Raw genomic sequence first — 22,289 nt, forward strand, 5'->3', positions numbered from 1 at the left:
TATAATCTTTTCAGTACACCAGCAGTTTATGCATTGAATAGAATATGAGGAATTACTGAGTTAAGAAATTACTGGGAGAGTTTACTAGGTTTTTAAATATATGAAATATATATTTACTTTATCTTTATTTGCTTAAATGACCATGTCCCTGAAAATGGTTGTGAGATAATTTAAAATGAATGATGAAATTAAGATAAAATCCTAAAGGTTCTGAAACACAATAAAATAGAAGTTCATTTCTTCCATGAGATCTGACTCCAGAATCTTTGTTGTTTTTCTTAAATATGTCTGCATAAAAAACCCCCAGACATGACCCCTTTTTAATTAGCATTAAAGTGAGCTTTCAGGTTGGTAGGACTCCTTTCAAACTGTTTTTGAACACCCAGACTGTGTTTGTTTCACTGAAGTAAATATCTAGCACTGAGTGGGACCACCTACACTTGTCTTGTAGGAAATGACTTGGCCTAAAAAGAATTATTATTAACTAGCATTATCCTGGACCTCATTAACACATGCACATGCAGATGAGCTTCAAAGTATGGGCCTTTCCATCATTTTAGAGTTAGATAATCTCTAATAAAGCTCAGATTGTTCATCCCCCTCAGCTCTAACCCTGGGATCATGTTAAGCATCTGTATCTTAACCAACTCTCAGTCTCTTCCCATTTGTTCCTCTGCCCAATTAATCCCTCCCAAATCCTGCTCTGACTGCACTCCTCTGAGGGCTGCACTGATGTCCAGTCATTCACACTATTCATTTTAAACTTATTTCAGAGGTATGTATGAAAGGAATTGCTCTGAGATGTAAGGAATTCAGATTTAGGTCCCATCAATAGCCACACATCCACATTCAGGCTGGGGTGTGATGCAAACAAAGCATCAGCTCCATCCTGAGTGCCAAGCACAGACAAAATGTGCCCCAAATGGAGCTCATTCCCTGACCACTGTCCTTCCATTCTCTGAGCAGGACAAAGGTCTCCAGGAAACAGCAAGATGAGCTCAGCTCATTAAAAACTGTATGAAAATGTGTATCCTGAAGGGATGTTAAATGAGGCTTACACAGGCAACTTTGAGGCTCTGCTTCCTTAGAATTTTAGTGCTTAACCTTAGAGCCCCGGCATTTCTTTAATGCAATTAAACAGAGGCACAGATATAATGGATTGCTTTAGTTATAGTCTAGCACAGGGAAGGAAAATAGGCAGGAGAGATAAAGAATTCTGTAGGTAGCTTTCATTTTGATCTCCAGTGTCTCTCGAGCACGGCCATCCCTCTGACACGCTCCCCACAGCAGAGGCTGTGTTCTTCCACAGCCAATTTTACTGGCAAGGGCTGGGAACATGATTTTTAAAGAGGCATTTCAAATAGGTGCAATTTATAAAAAGAACTATAAGCCATAAATATCCTACACTATTAAATACAGCAAACACTGAACACACAAGGTAACCATGTCAAGATTAAACTTAAGCCATGCCTGAGTTCAGAGTACACCCAATTTCCCTGGTGCATTTAATTCACTTTATGTGACTTTGGACATTTGAATTCAATTTAAAACTTACACAGGAAACACAAGGCTGCAAAAAAAATAATGGTTCGTCCAACTACTACTGGTGTTTTTGCCTTCCACCCAGTTATCAGCACATTATTGTGACGTGTGAATATTACCCTCTTATTACTTCCAAGGCAATTTTATATTTAAAATGAAATTAATAGTTAACCTCAAAAGACTGCACTTAATTTCATTTCACTCCCTGAATCATCCTTTTCACTACTCAATTCTCCCTCTAACTAAACTAAGAGCATAAGAGGTGTAATTATAGATCACAGATTAGCTGTTCAGCATTTGCTGGTGGTTAAGGCAGGGTAGACTTTAAAGTAGGCTCCAGAGGAAGCTGCTGCTCTTGTCACTTGTAGAAGAATTTGCTGTGAAATGTTAATATTTAGAAGTCAAGGCTGGAGCTATCTGTGCTTTTGGACAATTTTGCAGGATATGTAGAGCCACTGGCAGGAGGATCTGGGAGAGGAAAAATCCCCCCAAACCCTGCAGCTCACCAGATTCAGTTACCCCCAATGGAAGATGCTGGAAACACAGTAATGCAAATTTCTTTGGTTCCACTCCTAATGACTTTAGTATTGATGGAGCAACAGCTTGTTTTCATCCCTGACTGCCCCATCACAAAGAGAGACCACACATCCTTCCCACCTCTACCTCAAACTTGATCTACTGGGAGCAAGGACAGGCAGTGCTGGGACTCTGCTGCCAAAAGACAATTCACCCTCCTTCTCCTGTTTTTACTGCTGTTTTGCAGCAATGAGTAATGCTGTCTCTGGGAAATGGAAGCGAAAGCTACTCTGTTCTTGTCAGAATAATAATGGATATTGTGTTGGCAACTGTTCTCCTGCACTGCACAACTGCATAAATAAAAGGAATTGGGAAAAGCCAATACTGGAGTAAATAAAGGGGGTGAACTGCTGCTTGCAAATAAGTGATAATTGGGTTTGGTGTTTCAGCCTGGGCAGTGAGAACAGGATAAACACAGTGGCTAAATCAGAAGTGATTTCAACCCCACTGATCCTCATCTGTGGAGAGAGGCTCTGGGGAGAGGCTCTGGCTGCTCAGGAGGCTCAAAGCAGAAACATTTCAAGAATTTGAGCATCTCCACATGAGGTTTTACAGCCAGAACCAGACTGGAAATGGCCTTTGGCAGCTCTCAGGTTTAGCTCAATAGTGGGATATCCCAATCCTGGGCTATCAGCTCTGCCCCTACTCCTGTTGCAAGCAGAAGGAAAGATCCCAATGAGCATTCCTTTATTTTTCATGCAAAAGACCCCCACAGACACATTACATAGTTAAGCAAACTAAATATTGTCACACATGCAAAACAAAGCAAATGTAAAAGCAGAGAAATGCTCCTTTTCCTGTCCTTATACCAACACTAGCTATTATCTATAATAATGTTCAGATAAAAATAATACAAATAGGATGTCATTATTTCTGAGGACATGTTTATCTCTAATTCACTTTCAAGAGAAATGTGATGCTTCAACACATTCACAGAATCACAGAATAAGCTGAGTTGGAAGGGACTCACAAGGAACATCCACTCTATCACTTGACAACCCAAATACATTTTATGTATATATAATATATTACCTTTATTCTGGAGGACCAATAATGTCCATATTGATCCTATACACAGAATCAGGCGTGAGGGTCACAGCCACATCTTTTCTTCACTCCTGAGGAGCACAGTGAATGTCTGCCCTGACATATTTATCACAGGAAGTCTGAGCCTATTACGTGGCCAAATTCCCTACATATTTCTTTGAGCTCTTTAAGAGGAACATACCACAAGGCATGAATGAAGGGCTTACAGTTTCTGTAACAGTATTTCAAAATGGCACCAATTCTGTGGGTGACTTTTTCTTAACCAGAAGTGGTCAGATTTAAATAAACACTTCTAATTCAGGCTGGTTAAACACACAAACCAATCCCTGTACATGTCTGTTAACTTGTACATTCCTCCAAAGGTTTTTCTTCACAAGCTGATTAATGAAAATACTGTGATGTCAACACTGAGAGAGTGAAATGTGCTGGTTAAAGAACAAAATAGGAATCAGGATCCTCAGATTACACACCAAGCTCTGCCCTGATTTGTGCTGTAATCTTTGGAAAGTAAATGAGAGATCAGCACTGGTTCTTGATGCAAGGATCTGATCACCACTGAAATCAATCTGCATTTCCCCTATATGTACATAGGTCAAGAAAGCTCATTATTTTCCATAAAGTACATAAAATTATGTAAGATTGGAGGAATTTTCCCTAGTAATGTAAAAAACTATATACTACAATAATGTAGACACCAATGCTAAGTGCTATCTGTTTATTTCAGGGAAAATTAGTGAGCAATTTATAGTGGGATCAAACTAACATTCCAAATTTACTTTGATATCCCTTCAGCAAAATGGGAGCAGTTATCAACACAGCTGATACCTCTAATCTGTATTATACAGGTGAGCAACACTTTATTGCATTTTATAGGAAATTCTGCAAGTAGTACTAATAATGTTGATGAAAAAGGCAAAATGTTTCAGAAAATTACAAATGCCCAAATGCACATAGTGCAACATGCTGACAGAAATGTTATTCATTAATATTTATTGGGCAAGAAAATATCTTTGGATGAAGAATGCTACAAAAACATTATCATCACCAGCATACTTGTCCCTGTAGAATATTTTTCTGTGAGCCATATTAGGAAACTTCTACTTATCCAAACCTCTGGAGGTATTTTAGCTACTAATCTGGATGAATTAGGTCACTCCTGCTCAGTTATTCATTACACAATAGAATTTTCTTCCCTGAACTCTCTAAAACAAAAGTTTCCATTTAATAAAGTTCTTGCATGAATTTTGCAATTTTGCTGAGACTCTTTTCAATGACTGCAAGCAGAGAAAAAATTTTGCTGAAAATGAATTGATTTGCCTGTTTAGAAGTTCTCCTTCCTTATCAGCCCCAGCCCCACTTTCTCAGTATTTCAATCAAATCTCAGGGGTGGTTTTAGAGCAGAAGAGGATGAAGAAACAAGGTACAGCACAGGATGCACAGGTGATGCTCACAGCAGGTCCCCCAATGCAGAGCACTGGAGCACAGCAACACCCACCTGCATTTATGGATTGATACACGACTCAAATCCTCTCTGGAATATGCACTGCATTGAGCTCCTGATTACTCCTTTAAACTGAAATGCTTTGATGGCTGTTAAATCATTGAGAAATTGTAACAGAAGCTCTTGAGAAACGTTGTTCTTAATATTCAACAGATTATTGATTCCTCTGGTGAGGAGCAGCAAAGGAACACCAGCCCCAACCTTAGTTTAGGCAGATTTCCCTCAATTAAATACAACAATAAACATCATATCTGCAATAAGAGACAACATCCATCACCCCCAAAGAATCCTTCAATTAACAACCACAGACCCCCTTTGGTACATGGTATTTAAAACAGAATTCATGAGCTCTCTAATTGATGATAGGTTATTGGATAACCCTTGTTAATTATAGCTACACAATGTCAAAATTAATGATTTTCCCACCCCCTTTCAACTTGAGAATGAATTCATAACTTATATCAACTCACAAAAGAGGTGCAATTAATATTGTCAGTAATCATTTCACAAAAGAGATTTGTTAAAGGCAGGCATGTGGACACAATTAGTGTATCAATTAATGTTGCTGTTACTTGATCTATAAATTATTGAAAAACTCATAGTTACTGCAAGGAAACAAAGCAAATCCACTCTCAGTCAATGAAAGAAGCTACTTTGTTCATTACTCTTTAGATCAGATTTAAATTTTGCTGGATTCCATGAATCTTAGCTACATAATCAGAAAACTAAATGAACCTATAGCAATGTGACATTTTGAAATGCCTCATTATGGTGATGATGTTTTAATTGTTGGCAGTTGATCACAAAGTTTCTAAAACTAATTAATTTTAAAAGTAATCCACCATCACTATCCAATTCATTTAAAAAGTAATCCACCATCATAGCAGTTATTCATTTAAACTGAAGTTCCAACCTGGAAACACAGCTGCAAAAACTGCACCAAGATTTCTGTGTGTCAGCAAAACTGTAACTTTTACATCCATCAGAAACCTCCATTCCACTCTGGGGTTTAGCAATGAAAAACTGGATTCAAATGAGGTCTGAGAAACCCAAAACAGGGCTGAGGTAGCATCAGGCACCTCTGATGGAAACTGACAATGACAAAACGTAACCTCGTTTAAAGGCTTCCTATCCCCAAAGGCTTTTAAACTAACTAGGTAGCTCCTGTTTGATCTTAGTCTGACAAGAGTTTTGCTCCTGGGGATGCAAAGGTTTTCCTTTAGATAGTTAGACAGACCCCAGCCTCTCATTAGTGCTTAAAAGACCCAGGAAATAGATGTGGCTCTGCCACAGGCCCAGACTGCACACCAATGATCCTGCAGCCCCTGCTCTCCTTTTAATCAGCACTCAGGAGAGATAAAACGGGACAATTAAGCTTTTTGCCATCGTGATCCCAAGAGGATCAGACTCCCATCTCCCACCTCCAAGCCAGCCCTGCCACGCAAACCCCCCTGGTGTAAACTCCTCACCTGGCAGGAACCAGCTCTCCCTCCTGGAGCAGGGCTTGGGCACCGGGGTGTCCATCCAGCCTGGACACGGCGCCCAGCTCCAGGCCAGGAGGAGAGCTCCAGCCCCAGCAGAGCACGTCCCACCCTCCCTGGATGTCCCATCGCCACTGGCTGCATGCAGCAATCCCCAGCTTGGCGCCCTGCCTGCCCTGAGCTGCCCACGTGCTTCCTACACGCTCTGGAAACCCAATAAACATGAAAATCTCACCCAAGGGGAGCTGAGCATCAACCACCATCATGCTGAGTGCCAACGTGCCAAAGCTCCTCTCTGAATGTGCTCCCGTTCTTTACAAGCCCCTGTCATTCTGAAAATTGACTCAGGAGTCTTATAACGGGGATACAATGAGATATTGAATTGCAGAACAAACCCTAAGGTTCAAATAGAAAAATTACAGAATTTAAGTGCAAGAGGAAGAGATTAAATCTCTACAAAAGTCCCCATGTTTATTCCCCAGACACAGATCTGTGCTAAAATTTGGTAGCCTAGCTCACTTCTATACTGACCTCCCATTTCAATTTTTCTGTTCCGCTAATTTTGCAAGAAGGGATTTTCCCAGGCAGTTATCACTGTGAATTCAACATCAATGCACCACATTTCCCCCAGAGAGGTTTCTAAATCAATTTTAATTCTGATAGGCTCAAGTAAATGTTTTCAATTTGATTCAATAATCTATACATACTTACAACAAGGCCTTTCCCCCATGTACTACAAGACAAACATGGTTTATGTTTCTAACCACTCTGGCTAATAACAAAACTCTAATTTCCTATCCTGAACGATAAAAATGCACAATTTTTATCCACTTCTTAATGAACCAGATGACATAAACAAACAAAATAACATCAGCATTTAAGAGCATTAGTTATACCATTAATTCTCTAAACACTTCTTAAAGAACACATGACTTCTGGCAAACTCACCAAAAAAAAAAAAATTGTATCGCCAAAAAAAGTCCTCAAATTGAGCTTTCTAAACCTCCTGAGAATTTTTCACCATTTCCACTCAGAGAGCAGCATGAAACCTCTCCAGGATATCTTCTAAAATGTGAGCAATAAAGATAATTACAATGAAGTTACCAGCAGATATCAGCAAGAGCGGCATGAAGATTAGGGCTGGAGGTGGGGGATGGCAGAAATATAATCTCCTCTAATAACACCTAGTGCACTGTAAGCCTGTAAAATGGAATAAAGTGTAGGAAGGGGGGCTCTGGAGGTCAGGGTGAAACGCTGCTCCTCAAGGGACAAGGCGCTTCACAGCACAGAGAGGAAAAAGTGACAATCTGGGGAGGAAGGGAGGTGCCTGCCTCACTTCTGTTCCCATAATGGTATTTCCAGGCCAGTTAAAATTCCCATCCCTCTGCCAGGAGTGTGAGCAGGAAGCACCTCTAGAGCCCACCCAACCCTGCATCTGTCAGATCAGTATGGGCTGAATGCAAGGCAAAATTTGTACCTGATTTTTCAATAGCCTGCTTTTAAGGTTATCCAGGGTGATAATGTTAACATACAAAATTACAGTCTGATATGATCGTGTAAATATTGAATTAGCCACAGAACATCAGAGCTCCTCAGCTGTGCTTCTGTGCAAACAGAGAGGGTTTTGTATTTAAGTTCTTGACACTGCCTCCCAAACCAGCTCAGGTGACAGAGCACACACTGCAGAGCTGGACACGACCTCAAAGCTCATGGCTGTAAAAACCATGCCTAAAGAGAAGTGATCCAAAGGGAACTGCTCTGCGTGTACCCACAGAAAGAGTCTTCTGTGTGTGCCCAGAACATCAAAGAAATATTTGGTCAAATCTTTGCACCAGCATTGTCATTTGCCCCATCTGCAGCACAAACCAAACTATTTCCCTGTCACCCAAAAGTCAGCAGTCCATGCAACAGAGCCTAAAATCAGTTATATGAAATCCTAAGGAAACTTCAACCACACATTCCACCCTTCTGGCAGGGAGTTAGTCCATCCCAGCAGCAAGACTTTGCATTCACACTCACTAAATATCATTAGACTCCTCCTCGACTTTTTTTCCTAACCTGTCCAGGTTATTAAATTGTTAACTCATGACATCACAGTGGTATTAACTCAACGTAGGCATTATTACCACAAATGTACAAGTCACTGCTTTCTTTTTGGGCATTGTACATCAGTAAGAAGAGCTGCTCACATTTATCTGACACTTTATACTTTATATATTATATATAAAGTGTATATATACATATATATATATATATATATATATATATACACATCTATATGTAAAGTATATATATATTTTTTAATATCTATACACCTTACAAATGCTAGGAATTAAGCTTTGTTTTATTTCAACACTCCACATAACAAACACCACCTTACTGGATATTTATGCAGATGAAGAGAACTAAAGATTTAGCTGACTCTACACAGAAGATTTAGGCTGAGATCAGGAAAGAACCCAGTCCCATGCTCCATCTCCACACTAATCCTCATCCCCTCAGAGTCACCCCAGAGCTCCAGAGTGGGATACAAATGTGGGACAGACATTCCATGCAGTGCTGTGAACTGCAGAAGGCAGGAGAACCACCAAAACAGTGGATAATACAGCAAAAGAAGCCTGTCCCTGCTCTGGATGGAGAGGGATGCATGGCTCTTCCAGAAGTGCAACAAAACACTGAGCTGAAAAAATAAAAAACACCACAGTTGAAATTTCTGTTGATACAGCAAAGACTGATTTCCTGGGAATACTCAGTTCCATTGCATAATCAAACTCATTGATTAGCAACATAAAAAACTTCATGTTAGCACTTGCTACCTGCCACTGCTCGCAGTTAATGAACTTGGGGGAAAAAAGGGAAAAAAAAATCCCTGTTTTTCACGTGTCCATCACTGCCACTATAGAGAGGAGGGCTCCTTTGTTGGAACACAGGGAAGTGCGTACAACTCAATGACAAGTAAATGAGCACACCAAGTTTCTTTTGACTGTGGCTCTGTGGGATTTGAATAGCAAACACTGTGTGCATTGTGCACCTTGTCTGTGTGCAGCATTCACTGCCCCAGCCCTGGGATGGCTCAGACTGCACAGACAGCGCTGATTCAGAATATCCTGGGATGTGCCACTGCCATTCCCTGTCCCTTCCAGCTCTCCAGACTCTCACATCGCTGCCACACAACATATTTTATTCTCCCCCTCAGCACTGAAGGTAATTTTCAGAATTTTCATTCGGGGGATAGAATCAGATTTTGGGCAGAGAAGTGTTCAGCTATTGTGATTTATGGAAATGTTTTTACACGTTGGATGCTGAATATTTTATTAACATAAATATCAAGTTCCTAAAAGAGTTGTTTGCTGGTATCAGAAGTTTCAGCCTCCAGCAGAAGAAATAACATAGGAGACATACATCAAAAAGATGTTATCCATATTGCAAAGAAATGACATTTTTTAATTTCCTGCCTGCCCCCAAAAACTGAATGATCACACAACCAAACCACTTTAACTTCATTTGCCTTAAACATCTTAGATCACATTCTCATTTACATCAAAGTTCCCCTTTTCTTGCCTTTCCCAACTGGAGCTTTTTAATCTTAAATGAATCATTTTTGATTTGTGAGTGCAGGCCTAGAGCAGTCATAAGGTTTTTAAACTATCTTCCTGAACAAACACTGAAATTTTTTAATTGCTGTGTTTTCTCCAAACTCTCGGATAAAGATTTCTGATACAAAAGCCAAAGGGAACACAAGGCCTTAGTAAATGTTTTGGTAGAACTGCTGCAGTAAATGGTATTTCTGCCCAGCAGTTCAAGTTTACTATGAGTAAAATTTACATTATACATTATAAAGTTGCATTATACATGACTAAAATTGCATTATACATATATAAGCAAAGATGTTTTTTTTTTTTTGTTTTAGGAAAATGAAAAAATGCTCAGAAGTAAATGGCTAAATGACACATCCACAGAAAGAAACAGAATTACAAACTCTAGAGCTCACATGAAAGTTCAAATCTTGTTGTGTTGTGTATTAAAACTATTTAATATGATTCTTTTCTTTTTGTTTTAGTTTTATTTGAGTAATTCATATTAAATCTGTTTTCAATCTCAGTTTCATGTGAATGCTTAAAAAAAAACCCAAATATGGCTACACAGAGCAGCAAGAGCTAACACCACAATTTAAGGGCTTGGGCTCCAAGTTCATCTGTACTTAAAACCATAAGCAATAAAAGTACTAATAAAAATGTGAGGAGAAAAATCCCTACCAAAAATCTTTAAATAAGGATAAGCACCAAATTCATATGGTCCCATTTCTCACACTCAGCACTCCAAAGAACTGCTCTACAGTCTGAGGCAAAATTGTAAATACAAATATGAACTAATCAACCATGCATTTCTCCACAGCTTCTCCTTAATTTTGAGTTTTCTTCCTCCTCATTTATATTTCCACATACCAGATTACCAGATTAAATACTCTCTCCACAGATTGCTACTGAGTTCTCTAACTTCACAAAGGGTCAGTAAAATTCAAACTCCACGAACAGAAAGTGCATTTGAGCTCTGGTTAGTTCAAAACAAAGCAGAACAAAAAGCCATTAGAAGAAAATGTGTTTGTCAGCAGAGAAAAAGAAAAGTGATCTTTTGTTGAGTAATTTTAAAAACAGTATTTCTCTTTGTGAACCATAAATAATAGGCTAATTTTTTCTCATCTTTCAAAAGGATATGTTTTTTATGTCAGAGAATCAAACCCCATATTTCTGTAGCAGACTTCCACTGGTACAAAACAAATCCCACTTTCACTGAGCACACAGACAACAGAAGAGCCACAGATGTGCCAAAGGTGGCTGATGTAGGAGCTGATTAAAGTACAAAACACACACAAATAAAGAGAAATGAGTCACTACCTTTCTTTTTGGAGTCTTTCTTTGTGCTGGTTTTAACAGCCACTTGAAGTTCTGTCTCAGTTGACATCCTATATCCTTAGTCCTCTTCACACAGATCCAGGATCTCGGTCAGGCTCATTTAGAACGTCTCTCCAAGAGAATAATTTAGCCTTTCAGATACTATAACCCAAACAGTTCATCTCATTCACTCCTTTCGAGTGCTGTTAGGGAAGGAAACAAAAAGGAACAGTCATTTTCTGGGTTTAAGACATGAAAGGAAAATAAAAAAGCCAAACCATTGCGAGGGAGGAACACATGAAGTTCTCCATCTACTGAGCCAGTTGTCCATGACTTTAGATGCTTAAACATGATTATCTGTGCCTATCTCAAACATCTATATTTGAGTGTTTTGGCATATCCAAATGCCTTCACACTGCTTGGGGTGTAGAGAAGACCAGCACTTCTGGACCAGCAGCTGGAGGACACAGACCACAATGCAGGAAGTATTCCAATGCTGGAAATGTCACCAATAGCAAAAAAATCTGCAAAGACTCAATTCTCAAATGCACCGATTCCATATTGCCAGCGAGTAAGTACAGATTTTTACTCCTTCAATTCTGTTTCAGTCCTCTCATTCTCCTACTTGAACAAAGACAAATGAAAAATTAATTCATTCCTCATTCTGAGAACATCATACTTTGCCAATCCTCTTGCTTATGATAATGTTTCCAGCATAAAAGACTCTGTCTCCACATAAACAAAGCTGTAATTTTAACACCCATCTAGTAATCTTTCTTGCAAAGATCTCTGAAAATAGTTAACTAAACCCATGAAATATAAATGGGATAGGTGTACAAAGATAACATCTAGAGAGATAACATTTAGGGAGAAAGCTATGTATTTCTTGGGGACAAAAATGCCCCAGGTGTGAACCCACAGCAGGAATGTGCTGGAGCAGGATGAGGGAGGGAGGACTGGGGATGTCAGAGCTTTGGAGGCAAAGAACACACAAAGAATAAACATCTAAGCCAAAAAGAACCCATTGCTCCAATTCTCACTGCTGGTCCTTCCTGCTTTGAGGGATGAACCACTTACTCCAGCCAGTCTGTCGAGGGCAGAGGACCAGACTGTCCTGAAGCCATTTGTCAGGATGCTCCCTCACCAAATGCATCTTCTTACTGCCCTTTCTTTTTGTGAGAAAGTTCCCATTATTAGCACAATTACAGAGAAGTCCATCTGGCCTGTTGGAACAGCTGCCCACTTATTAAATAAGCATTTAATAAAGATATTAACCCAGCATATCAGCTGGTTAGATGGCCAGAGATTAACTGCAGTTAGAGTTATTTACTAATGTCCCTTCTTTGTCATTTAAGAAAGTAACAGACTGCAAACACTGGAATAGTTTTGACACTTTAAATCACTTTTCACAGTAAGGGCTGTGAAGCCACCAGCACTTTCAAATCCAGGCTCTTTTAACATTTTAAAATGCTTCAGTAACATTACACTGCCATGCACCGTCTGAAGTGATTTAATATTGCTGAAGTGTGTCAGGGGCTTTCTTTAATAAGCTCTTCAAATCTGTCTGTGTATTATAGAATATTCAAAGATAGCTTTTCAAAATCTGCTGAACTGATTTTGAAATACAAAATTCCCTGTTCCCCACTCTGTGGAATCTGAATAAGCACAGCATGGCAAAAAAAAAAAAAAAAAAAAAAGGAGGAAAAAAAATCAAGCAAGGCACAAATTGAAGTTGCAGCGCTTGCTGAACACACCTGCTTGGTGTTGCAGACCTGAATAAACCAACAGCATCTCGCTGAAGCCTCTCAGCTGAGAACAGAGCAGGAAAGGACAAAGCAAATGAAGGCTGGTCAGGGAGGGAACAGCTCCCAGGGTGAGGTTTCCAGGAGCTCTCTGGCCGGGTGCGTGGACAGGGAGCCGCCTGTCCCCAGGCACAGCTGCTGGAGCAGCGCTGGGGGAACGCCCTCGCCCTCCTCACTCGCGCTTCAAATCCCCCCACGAGCGGGGAGAGAGAGGAGCTCTGAGCAGAACAGATGTCCCTCACAACCCCCATCTCCTTCCCCTCCCCCTGCCCGCAACCCAATTTAATAATATTTAGTTTTACAGCACAGTAGGGATGCATCAGCCTTTACAGCTCAATGGCACTTACTTAAAGCATCTCTCGAGTCACAGCTGGATTGACAGTTTATTTTTCGAGAATTTGGATTTATATTTACCCAAAGGTTAACTGCATAACTCTACAAGGAGCACTAACATGAGCCACTTTGCAAAACGGATATATTTATAATAGATCCACTTATTAAAAAATAAAAAAAAAATACCAAATACCCCTGGGGTCCGTAGTTAAGCAAGTTTTAATGTCTTAGAAGGCCATTGTGGCTACAAAGCATCAGGAATGTCATCTCCTGTTGTCAGCTATTTCCAACAGGACAGCTGAAATAGTAGCATCTGAATGGCACTGAATATTTTAAAGTAACAACATATGACTGCTATCTCATCTGAAACTCTCCAGAAAAGCTATATCCCCTCGAGGCTATCCCACTGAGTAATATTTTTTAAAATAAATGCATGCCTGTTTTTGGACAGGTTCACATATTGATTTACTTTCAAACCTAATCAGGTCATACTCTCGCAGGCTCATAGATCCTTGAATAAAGTAATAGGTATCTTTGTAAAGGAGCACATAAACATCTGTCAGACACCAGCCATAGTTCAAACTGAATTTGCTACTGAGACAATTCCTCCAAAAGTATGGGTCTTTATGTAAGTCACATTAGTAAACTTCCATGCACTGTCCATATTTCAGCCGTTTATTACCCAGATGAGAATGGCAGTCAATCTGCTCCTCACTGCAACAGCTTTCATTGTCTCCACCAATCTAGGTCACCGTTGTTAAATACCACAGCCTCCTCCCAACTGTGGGAAGTACTGCAGCATGTGTTTTATCAATGAGGTGCTATTTGCTTTGATCACTTCTGCCACATTTCTCTCCCTGCTCTAAAGGCAAAATTTTGTTAGCTGCATTTCCAAAAAAAAAAAAAAAAAAAAAAAAAAAAATCCATCATCTTACACATATCCATCCACTCTAACAATCTCCTTGTGTGCCTTGCTACTGCTCCAGCTATTGCAGTGTTATGTGCATGCCTCAGCTTTTCCTAAAGAGGATTCTGAGCTCTTCGTTTTAACAAAATACTGACATTTTCCGTGGCCTTATTAAGTGGCTACAGCAGGAACACAATCAGCGCATTCTGGAATTAACCGGCTCTTAATTCCAGGAGAAGTTCTTAAGCCTGTGTTCTCTATTACTCCTACGCCAGCACAAAACCTAAAGCCTTAGCAAAGAAATATTTCTGTAAATTCACTTTGCAGTTAGGATTAACAAAGGTTGGACCCTTTATGCACGGGGAAATTAGTCCCAAGCTCCACTCGCCTCCCCCACACGCCTATGAAACAACAATTTCTGTCAAATCATTTGTCTTTTCAACCACGCTTCAGTGAGCTCTTGTAGGGGTTATTAGGAGACTTCCCTTGGCCCAAGTTATGAAGGAGGTCAGACAAGATGATCATAATACTTCCCCTCTGGCTTTCAAATACGTGAATTAATTAATTTTCTTTGGGACTTCAAAACTTAAGAAGTTCCCTCCCCTGAAAGCAGTTTCCATCTGCTTATATAAAGAAAAGCAGTCTTAGAAAGGATTTGCAACTAAGCCCTGGCATTCCCTAGGTATTTAACTTCTCCACAGCCACAAAGTGGGATTTGACAAGAGGATGGCACCTCCCAAACACTGGTTTGACAAAACAAAAGCTGTGCTCCCATCCTTAGCTCCCACTTTTATGCCTCTGGAGTCCTGCAATTAATTTTTTCTCCTCCAAAGCTCCCAACATAATCATGTTGATGCCTGTGGTTTTACAAGTGTTAAGCAAAGCCCAAACATACTGAAAGGGTAAAGTGTAAGTGAAAATAGAAGTGAAGAGTGCTGTGATCCTGGAAAACTAAAACCAGTTCAAGTGTAAGGGTCTGAATCCTGGGAGAAAATGTTACTCACCCACTTCCCACCTGCCCTCAAAGCCTAACAGAGAACAGCAGTGGGACCACACACAAAGAGAGGATGGAAAACCCATCCTTGCCACCAGTGCTCTTTGTACCCTCCAGGGAGAAGGGCCAGGAAATCCTCGGGTGCTGCTCACACTGTTTTGTACTCATCAGCTCATTTCCCCAATGGTCAGGGCTGGCGAACATCAGAGGACTCATCTGTCACAGCAGGCACTGCACTAATTCCAACAGGAACCCAAGGGACTGATCCAAAACCCACTGATACACTGCAGCTAACAGGGCCTGCAAGTAAGGACCAGAAAAGGACAAAGCTGAGGTGAAAGAGAGATTGAGACACTGACAGAGAGGAGAAAATGAGAAGGAAACAAAAGCAAACAGGAGAGCTGCCGGTAACGCTCCATTACAGCAAATTCTGTCAAGTGTTTATCAGGACTGTGCACTGGAATTCTGGCTGCCCTGCCCAGCCTCTGTTGGATTGTTCGTGGGTCTGTCCCTCCCCTCTGTTTTGCCATTTCCCCCATAAGAGCAGAATGCACTGCTTCCAGTGACAAAGCCAAAGGAGTCTCTTTCATGGCGCTCCATGCGAGCACTGCCTTTTCCTGCCGTTTCTTTACTGGTATTTCTGCAGCCTGTAAAGGTGAAAGGAGTTTTACTGTTGACATGCACAAACTGAGATACTACACAAACATTTATTCCCCTACAAACCCTCCCCTGGAACCCAGCACCCTTCATCTCCCACTCACTCCCTAAATTAGACAGCTTTTAAAACTCACAGCTGCCTCCAGATCTCATATTTAGTTTTGTTTGCTCTAAAATCAGCATGTATTTCCCTCCATCCCTGATTTTCTATATATTGATAAAGGAACAGTTTTATGTCCTTTATGCAGTTTTCTGTACTATGTCGGTAGTGTCTTCCAGAACAACACTGCCAAATAACCCTTTTTAATTCATCCAATATCAGAAAAATACCTAGTACTCCAACCACAGCATTTAATTTCCCTTAGTATTTAAATGCTGTAGTTGACTGTATTCATAAAATACTTCTCTTATCTCCTGAAAACAAGAAGCTCTTTTTTAAACAAAATCCTACATGTAACTTAGGCTAATAACACATTTTATTAAGGTTATTGTGGTTTAAACTATGCTTCATTTTCTGTCTCTAGGGCATCTTGCAGGCATGTTACCCAGTCTCTCAGATGGGGTAAACAGCACCACTGAAGCTGATTCACCACTGAAGAGCATCTTGGCAAAAAACTGACCTATACAACATTTCTAAAGTAAGATTTTTATTAGTATTCCAACGATGGCAGGAATAATTACTGAAATTCCTCCTGGAAATCACTCCATGTCGTGGTGAATACTGCACTCCACTCCACCAATTATTCACCAGAAGTGCTGTGAATTTTCTACTCACAGAAAATGCTGACCGGATTAAAAAGAAGCTTTTCAAAGGAATGAATTGATTTCATCAACATTTTTAATGGCAAATTACTAACATTTCATTTTAATATTCCAGTTTCTATTTTCTATTATACAGGGCAGCACTCATGCAACAAAGGCAAAATAGAAGACACGGACTTGCTTTAAAGGATTTTTGAAATATTGAAGGTATGGCATTTGAATTCAGGAAAAACTACATCTCCTCTGCCCATGGAATGCAGCTCCAGCCCAGAGAGCTGAAAACCAGGAACAAACCCAGTGTGCTGGGGTATAGATACAGCACTCATCATTCCTTTAAATGCACTTTCTCACTCAAAACTCCACTCAGAGTGCTTTTGTAAGCTTTAGCAGGGTATCACATCAAAAAGGAGCAGGCTTAAAAACTCCACATCATTCCTCTGATACCACATAGCAGATAACAGAGGAAATCATTCAGATAGGACTAGAGATTGCTCAGTGAATTACCTAATGCTTTTCCCACAGGAATTGTTCTACTCCAGGACTTCACTGCTCCCAGATTCCCACACTGCTGACCCTGGAGCAGAAAAGAGAAGGAATTTCTGATCATGCTGTGCCAGAGCAAACCAGAAACCAAAGTCACAACCACTCCAAGCACAGGCACAGCCTGCCTGTGACCCGAGCCCCGGCAGCAGAAACTGCCTCACCTCTACCCAAGTCAATAAAGTCACACCAGCACAAAATCAATGGCCTTGCATTGACTCATATTGGCTAATTCCAATGATTTTAATGGAGCTGGAGTTACACCAATTTCATGCTGGTGTATCTGCATTAGTGTCAGAGAAGTTATGCCAGCATGACTGATGCAAACAAGAGCAGACAAACCAACCCCTCCATGGCTAAAATTCAGTGTCATTAACTCCAAAGCCACGAGAAAATGCAGATCTGTACGTTACCCAAGCAGGGCCTTTGGAATTTATTTTTGCAAAGCAGAAGAACAGCTCTTTTGTGATCCTCTCAGCACCAAAGAAACAGGGACTAAGAAGGCAAAGAGGACAAAGTACACAGTTGGGAACACAGTATTCTGTAATTAGAGCTGTTAAATGATTACTAAAGTGCAGTGGTGCAATCATCACACTGGAGGAAAGGGAGAAGCGTGCAGTCAGGAGCATCACCAGGGAGAAGGTAAAAGCAATGTCAGACACCACGTTTCATACTGGAATGCAAATTCCTCACAATCAGAATCTGTGTCTTCTAATTGGAAGAAAAGGTTATGGAATTAAACATCTCACATCCTGGACAGCTCAGCATGTTTTGAAGTGGCAAGTTGCAGGAATCTTGTTCAGCTCCTGTCCTTCACAGAAATATCTTGATTCAGCTCTGTTTCTTGTTCAATTTCAGGATCATTTTCTTAGTATTTCAAGTGAGACTGAACTGAAACTCACCTTCTCATTCCTTTTAAATAAAATAACAGCACTATAACTTAAGCTATACTTTGAAGTAAAGTTTGGAGTGATGCCTTACACTGACCTTCTTAAAGGATGTGAATTTTGCACCAACTGTTCCAGGTTCCTTTGAGATTGGTCCAGCCACAAGAGTTGACCTGTACATTGTGCCCTTCCATTCTCTGAAGCTTCCTGATACCACAGCAAAGCAAAGCAAACCCTCCAAAGGCCAACAATAACAAAAAGCCCCTTTGCCAGCATCTTTGTTCACTGTTATTTTTCAACACTCAGCCCTTGTTCCCTTGACTGTTAAGTATTGGGAGAACTGATCAAAGGAATTCACCTTGCTGGAAATGGACTTTTGCTTTATGACACCAAACTCAACCACCTGACTCCTACCAAAGTTCATTGTCTAGCACAGCAAAGGGAAAAAGCAAGAAGCTTCAGGGACTGTATGAATTCACACAATCGGGCAATAATCACTTTTACATTTGTGTTCACAACTGACAAATATCAGTATTTTGAACTGCCAAGTGAGCTAAGTGTGGCTTTCCAGCACCTGAAGGGAACCCACAAGGAAGACTTTTCACAAGGACATTTAGTGACAGGACACGGGGGAACAGCTTCAAACTAACAGAGAGTAGGTTTAGAGCAGAGATTAGGAAGAAATTCTCTCCTGAGGGGGTGGTGAGGCCCTGGCTCAGGTTCCCAGAGAAGGGGGGGCTGCTCCACCCCTGGAAGTGCCCCAGACCAGGCTGGACAGGGCTTGGAGCAGCCTGGGACAGTGAGAGGTGTCCCTGCCCATGGCAGAGGGGTTAAAACTCAATGAGCTTTAACATCCCTTCCAAACCAGGGCATTCTGTGATTCTCCGATGAGTTTTAGCTGCAGAATTACTTTTGACCATTCTAATTGAATAGTTCAGTCTTCAAACCACTCCTGAATGCAATCCCTCAGGATTGCTGGGATGAACAGCAGGCAGGCTCCTCCATGATACCAAGCAGAAGTATTTGAGGACAGCTGCTAGATTTTCCTGGAGAAATTTCAAATAAATACTTTTCTTGGAATCACTTATCTATTCTCATCTCATTTTTATCTGGTTAGGTTACACACCGCTCCACAAATGCCTCTGCTTTCTATCACTAGGAGTATTAACCATTGTTAAAGAAAGGAAGCATCTTCCCTAAAAAATTTCCAGGCATTTTGTGGTTAGAGATAAGCTCAGCAGCATTTCTGAATAATAACAGACAGTGCTCTTCCCACAACTGGAAAACATACTAAAAGCAAAAGCAAAGCCACACAACTGTCTAACCCTTTGAACTGTGTGGGCCAGGTGTTGTGTTTGCTGTATCATAATTCCATGCAGAGAGACATCCATACAGGGTCCCCACTGTGGCATAACCAGGTGTAAATGAGCACCTCACACCCTAACAGGATGAAAGCCCAGCTGATCAGGTTAGGGACTGCAAAAGGAATCACTTCCAGGAAAAGGAGCCACCAAACCACTGCCAGGCTAACATACCAGGGAAAAATAAAAAAAAAAGGATTTGATTATTCAGATGGGGAACTCTTAAGCAGTTAAATGAGTACAAGGATCTGCATGAGTGGAAGCACATCAGAAAATAATGCTTATTTTCGAAATATTTAAAAAAATCACCAAGCAGCATGCGGTGAGGAACCATTCACCTTCCACTGTCATGCTACAGTTTATTCTCTCTTGGAAGCAATTACAGGACAAATGCCAAGCTACAGAAGGTATTTTTCCAGCAGCAGCATCTGGCTTCTTGGCAGACTCCTCAGGCAATTTTATTGGAAGCTTTAGAGACGCTGTTGGGTCAGTCCTGGTTATATTGCTTCAGAACTGCCTGGCAGATTCCTCTTCCTAGATGTCATAATCCTTCTGATTTACCTTGAAGGAATTAGCACACTTTTATCCATTTCAAGAACAGTTGACCTGCAAGGCATTTCGGGGCTGCCTACAGAGACACAGTAACAGTCACTGGTGTAAATCTGTGTGCCTTTGAACCAGCAGAATTTCAGCACCCCGTGCCTGATGTTTCATCAAGGAAACAAGGAAGCCGTGCAAACATTCTGTGTGTGTGTGTTTTACAGTAAATCGAGTGCATTCTTTATGATTGAAGGAAAAAACCACAAGATGCATGGAAGATTAACTAGTTAAAAAAAAAATAAAAAGAGGTAGGAATCTGCTCCTTCCAGCTCTTTCATAAAGGGCAGGAGGGAAGACAGGAGATGTCCTCTGATCCCCCCACAGCCATCCCTTCCCCCTCACCAGCCCCAGCTAAGATCTGCATTATTCTGCAGCTGTGATCATGATTAATCCCCATCCAGAAGGATGAAAGACAGGATGCTGGTTCTGCCCGCCCTCTCTGCCTACCAACAAAATCAAGTCCACAACAGAAAGGCTTTCTGTCAGTTTGGGGCTGTCCTCTGGAATTCACACAGAGAAAAGGGACAGGATGCTGTACAAAGTGAATTTATAGTCCATAACACAGGTGGGACCTTCCTACTCATAAAGACTTTTGTGCAATCATTTACATGAAATATACTATATTTAAAAAATGCAGATGTGCTCATTAATACTGCTTGTTTTTTTAAGGGATTCCCAGATGTGGTTGGATGATTTTTTTTTTTTTCTTTCAGAGAGGTTTCAGAAGCTCCAGCAAAACCCTGTACCAGGTTATTTTCTAGCAAAAAGAGTCCTAATGCCCAAAGGTAAATACTAAAGGAGCAAGTAATGTACTCTATAATTTAATAAAGGAATACAGATCTTGGATTTTCAGTAACAGGAGTATTCACTGAGCAGCCTAAGAGCAGACTGACAGCACTAAGGAAGATACACATATCCAGGTCAAACAAAAAGCCAAACAGAGCTCTGTCATCAGCCCAGTGCAAACAAATCCAACCAGACACAGACCTCAGACTTGGCTAATGTGAATTGACTAACAGAATTCCATTTTAGGTGCCAGGGAAAAACATGTTCTGATTGCAAGCCAGCACTGCTCACAAGTTCTTAGTGTAGGTATCAGTAGGGCCAGGTGAACCATGAACAAATCTGAATTCTATCCATATCAAAGATTTGTCCTGTCCAGAAATTACCTTCCCAGATTTAAACCAAGCAGTCACTCTCATTACTGCCTACAGCTTTTGGACATCCCTATTCATTAATTAAAATTTCTGCAGAATCACAGTACTCATCGACCAGGCAGCCTTTAAAACGTTGTGCTGTGGCACACACTGAAAAAATCAATTATTTAGGCTCCAGTACATGAACAGAAGTTACTGGCACAGTAGAAACCAAGCCATATTTTAAGGGAGTTGTAGCACAGATTCCCTTGTTTACCAGCTGGTTCCTCTGAAGTGCCGAGCAGTCTCCATGATCAGGTGAACATTTGGATACACAGTAAAAAACTGAATTTCCAGCGATGCCCCAGATTTCACTGACTACACAAAAGAGATGAAAGCTGCACACAGAGGCAAACAGAAGGTTTCCTGGATGCAGCAAAGATCTAAAATATTTTTATGAATTGCCTTTGATTCTACAGTCCCAACAAGGCCTGTAAACTGAGAGAGTGAACAGGAATAACCATCAAATGGGGACACTTCAGTACAGCCAAGAAAATCAATTAAAAATAGAAGTAAAATGTTGCTCTGCCTTGTACACTGCTCTCCTGAAACACCTGGCACACTTAAAGCAATGTACATTACATTCAAGGCTAATATAGGCTGATGTGAATAAAGCCCTTGCTGTAATGAGAAACAGTTGTTTTGCCAGGAGAGTTTAAAGCCAAAAGGTGAAGAATTCCAAATCCAATTAAAACGAGAGGGAATTCAGGAATGCAGAATTTAATTACTCCACTTGGAAGGCGGCCAGGACCATGGGTTAAGCACCCATGGCCTTGTGAAAGGGCCAGGGGAACTCAAAGGAATTCCAGCAGTCAGGCCCCCAGCTCCTTTCTCCTTTGAGCAGGGCACCCTTGGCAGCCCCAGGGAAGAACCAGCTCCTGGATTCCAGCATTTCCAGCAGCTCCTGCCTCCCAAAGCCCTTGCCCAGCTTGTGATACCAGGCAGGCTCTCAGTGCATGGTGGGGCTGCAGATGATGCCCAACTAAAGCCATTCAGATAAATGCACGTTCAATGAAGTTATTGCCTATGCAACACTTGAACATTTTGGTTTGGGCTTATTTTCAGATCAACAGACTAAATGGCAGGCAGTAATAATATTAATTTTGGAAGAAGCGTGATGTTTGTGTTACCCACTCAAGTTAATTAATGAAAATAATGACAGAGTTACAAAATCAGGGATGATTAAGAACTTGAAGACCATCCGACCCATT

At 40.8% G+C, this 22,289-nt stretch overlaps 1 protein-coding gene across 2 annotated transcripts in view; it reads right to left on the reverse strand.

The window, feature by feature from the left end:
* Positions 1-22,289, reverse strand: part of DAB1 (DAB adaptor protein 1) — a 209,753-nt gene that overhangs the window by 89,816 nt on the left and 97,648 nt on the right. For both annotated transcript variants that reach the window (XM_058808616.1, XM_058808615.1), the window contains exon 2: positions 11,043-11,242. In XM_058808616.1, the coding sequence (XP_058664599.1) occupies positions 11,043-11,109 (67 nt within the window). In that variant the 5' untranslated portion in view covers positions 11,110-11,242. The remainder of the gene's footprint in view (positions 1-11,042; positions 11,243-22,289) is intronic.

The sequence above is a fragment of the Ammospiza caudacuta genome, chromosome 7, assembly GCF_027887145.1.
Source record: "Ammospiza caudacuta isolate bAmmCau1 chromosome 7, bAmmCau1.pri, whole genome shotgun sequence".
NCBI classification, from domain to species: domain Eukaryota; kingdom Metazoa; phylum Chordata; class Aves; order Passeriformes; family Passerellidae; genus Ammospiza; species Ammospiza caudacuta.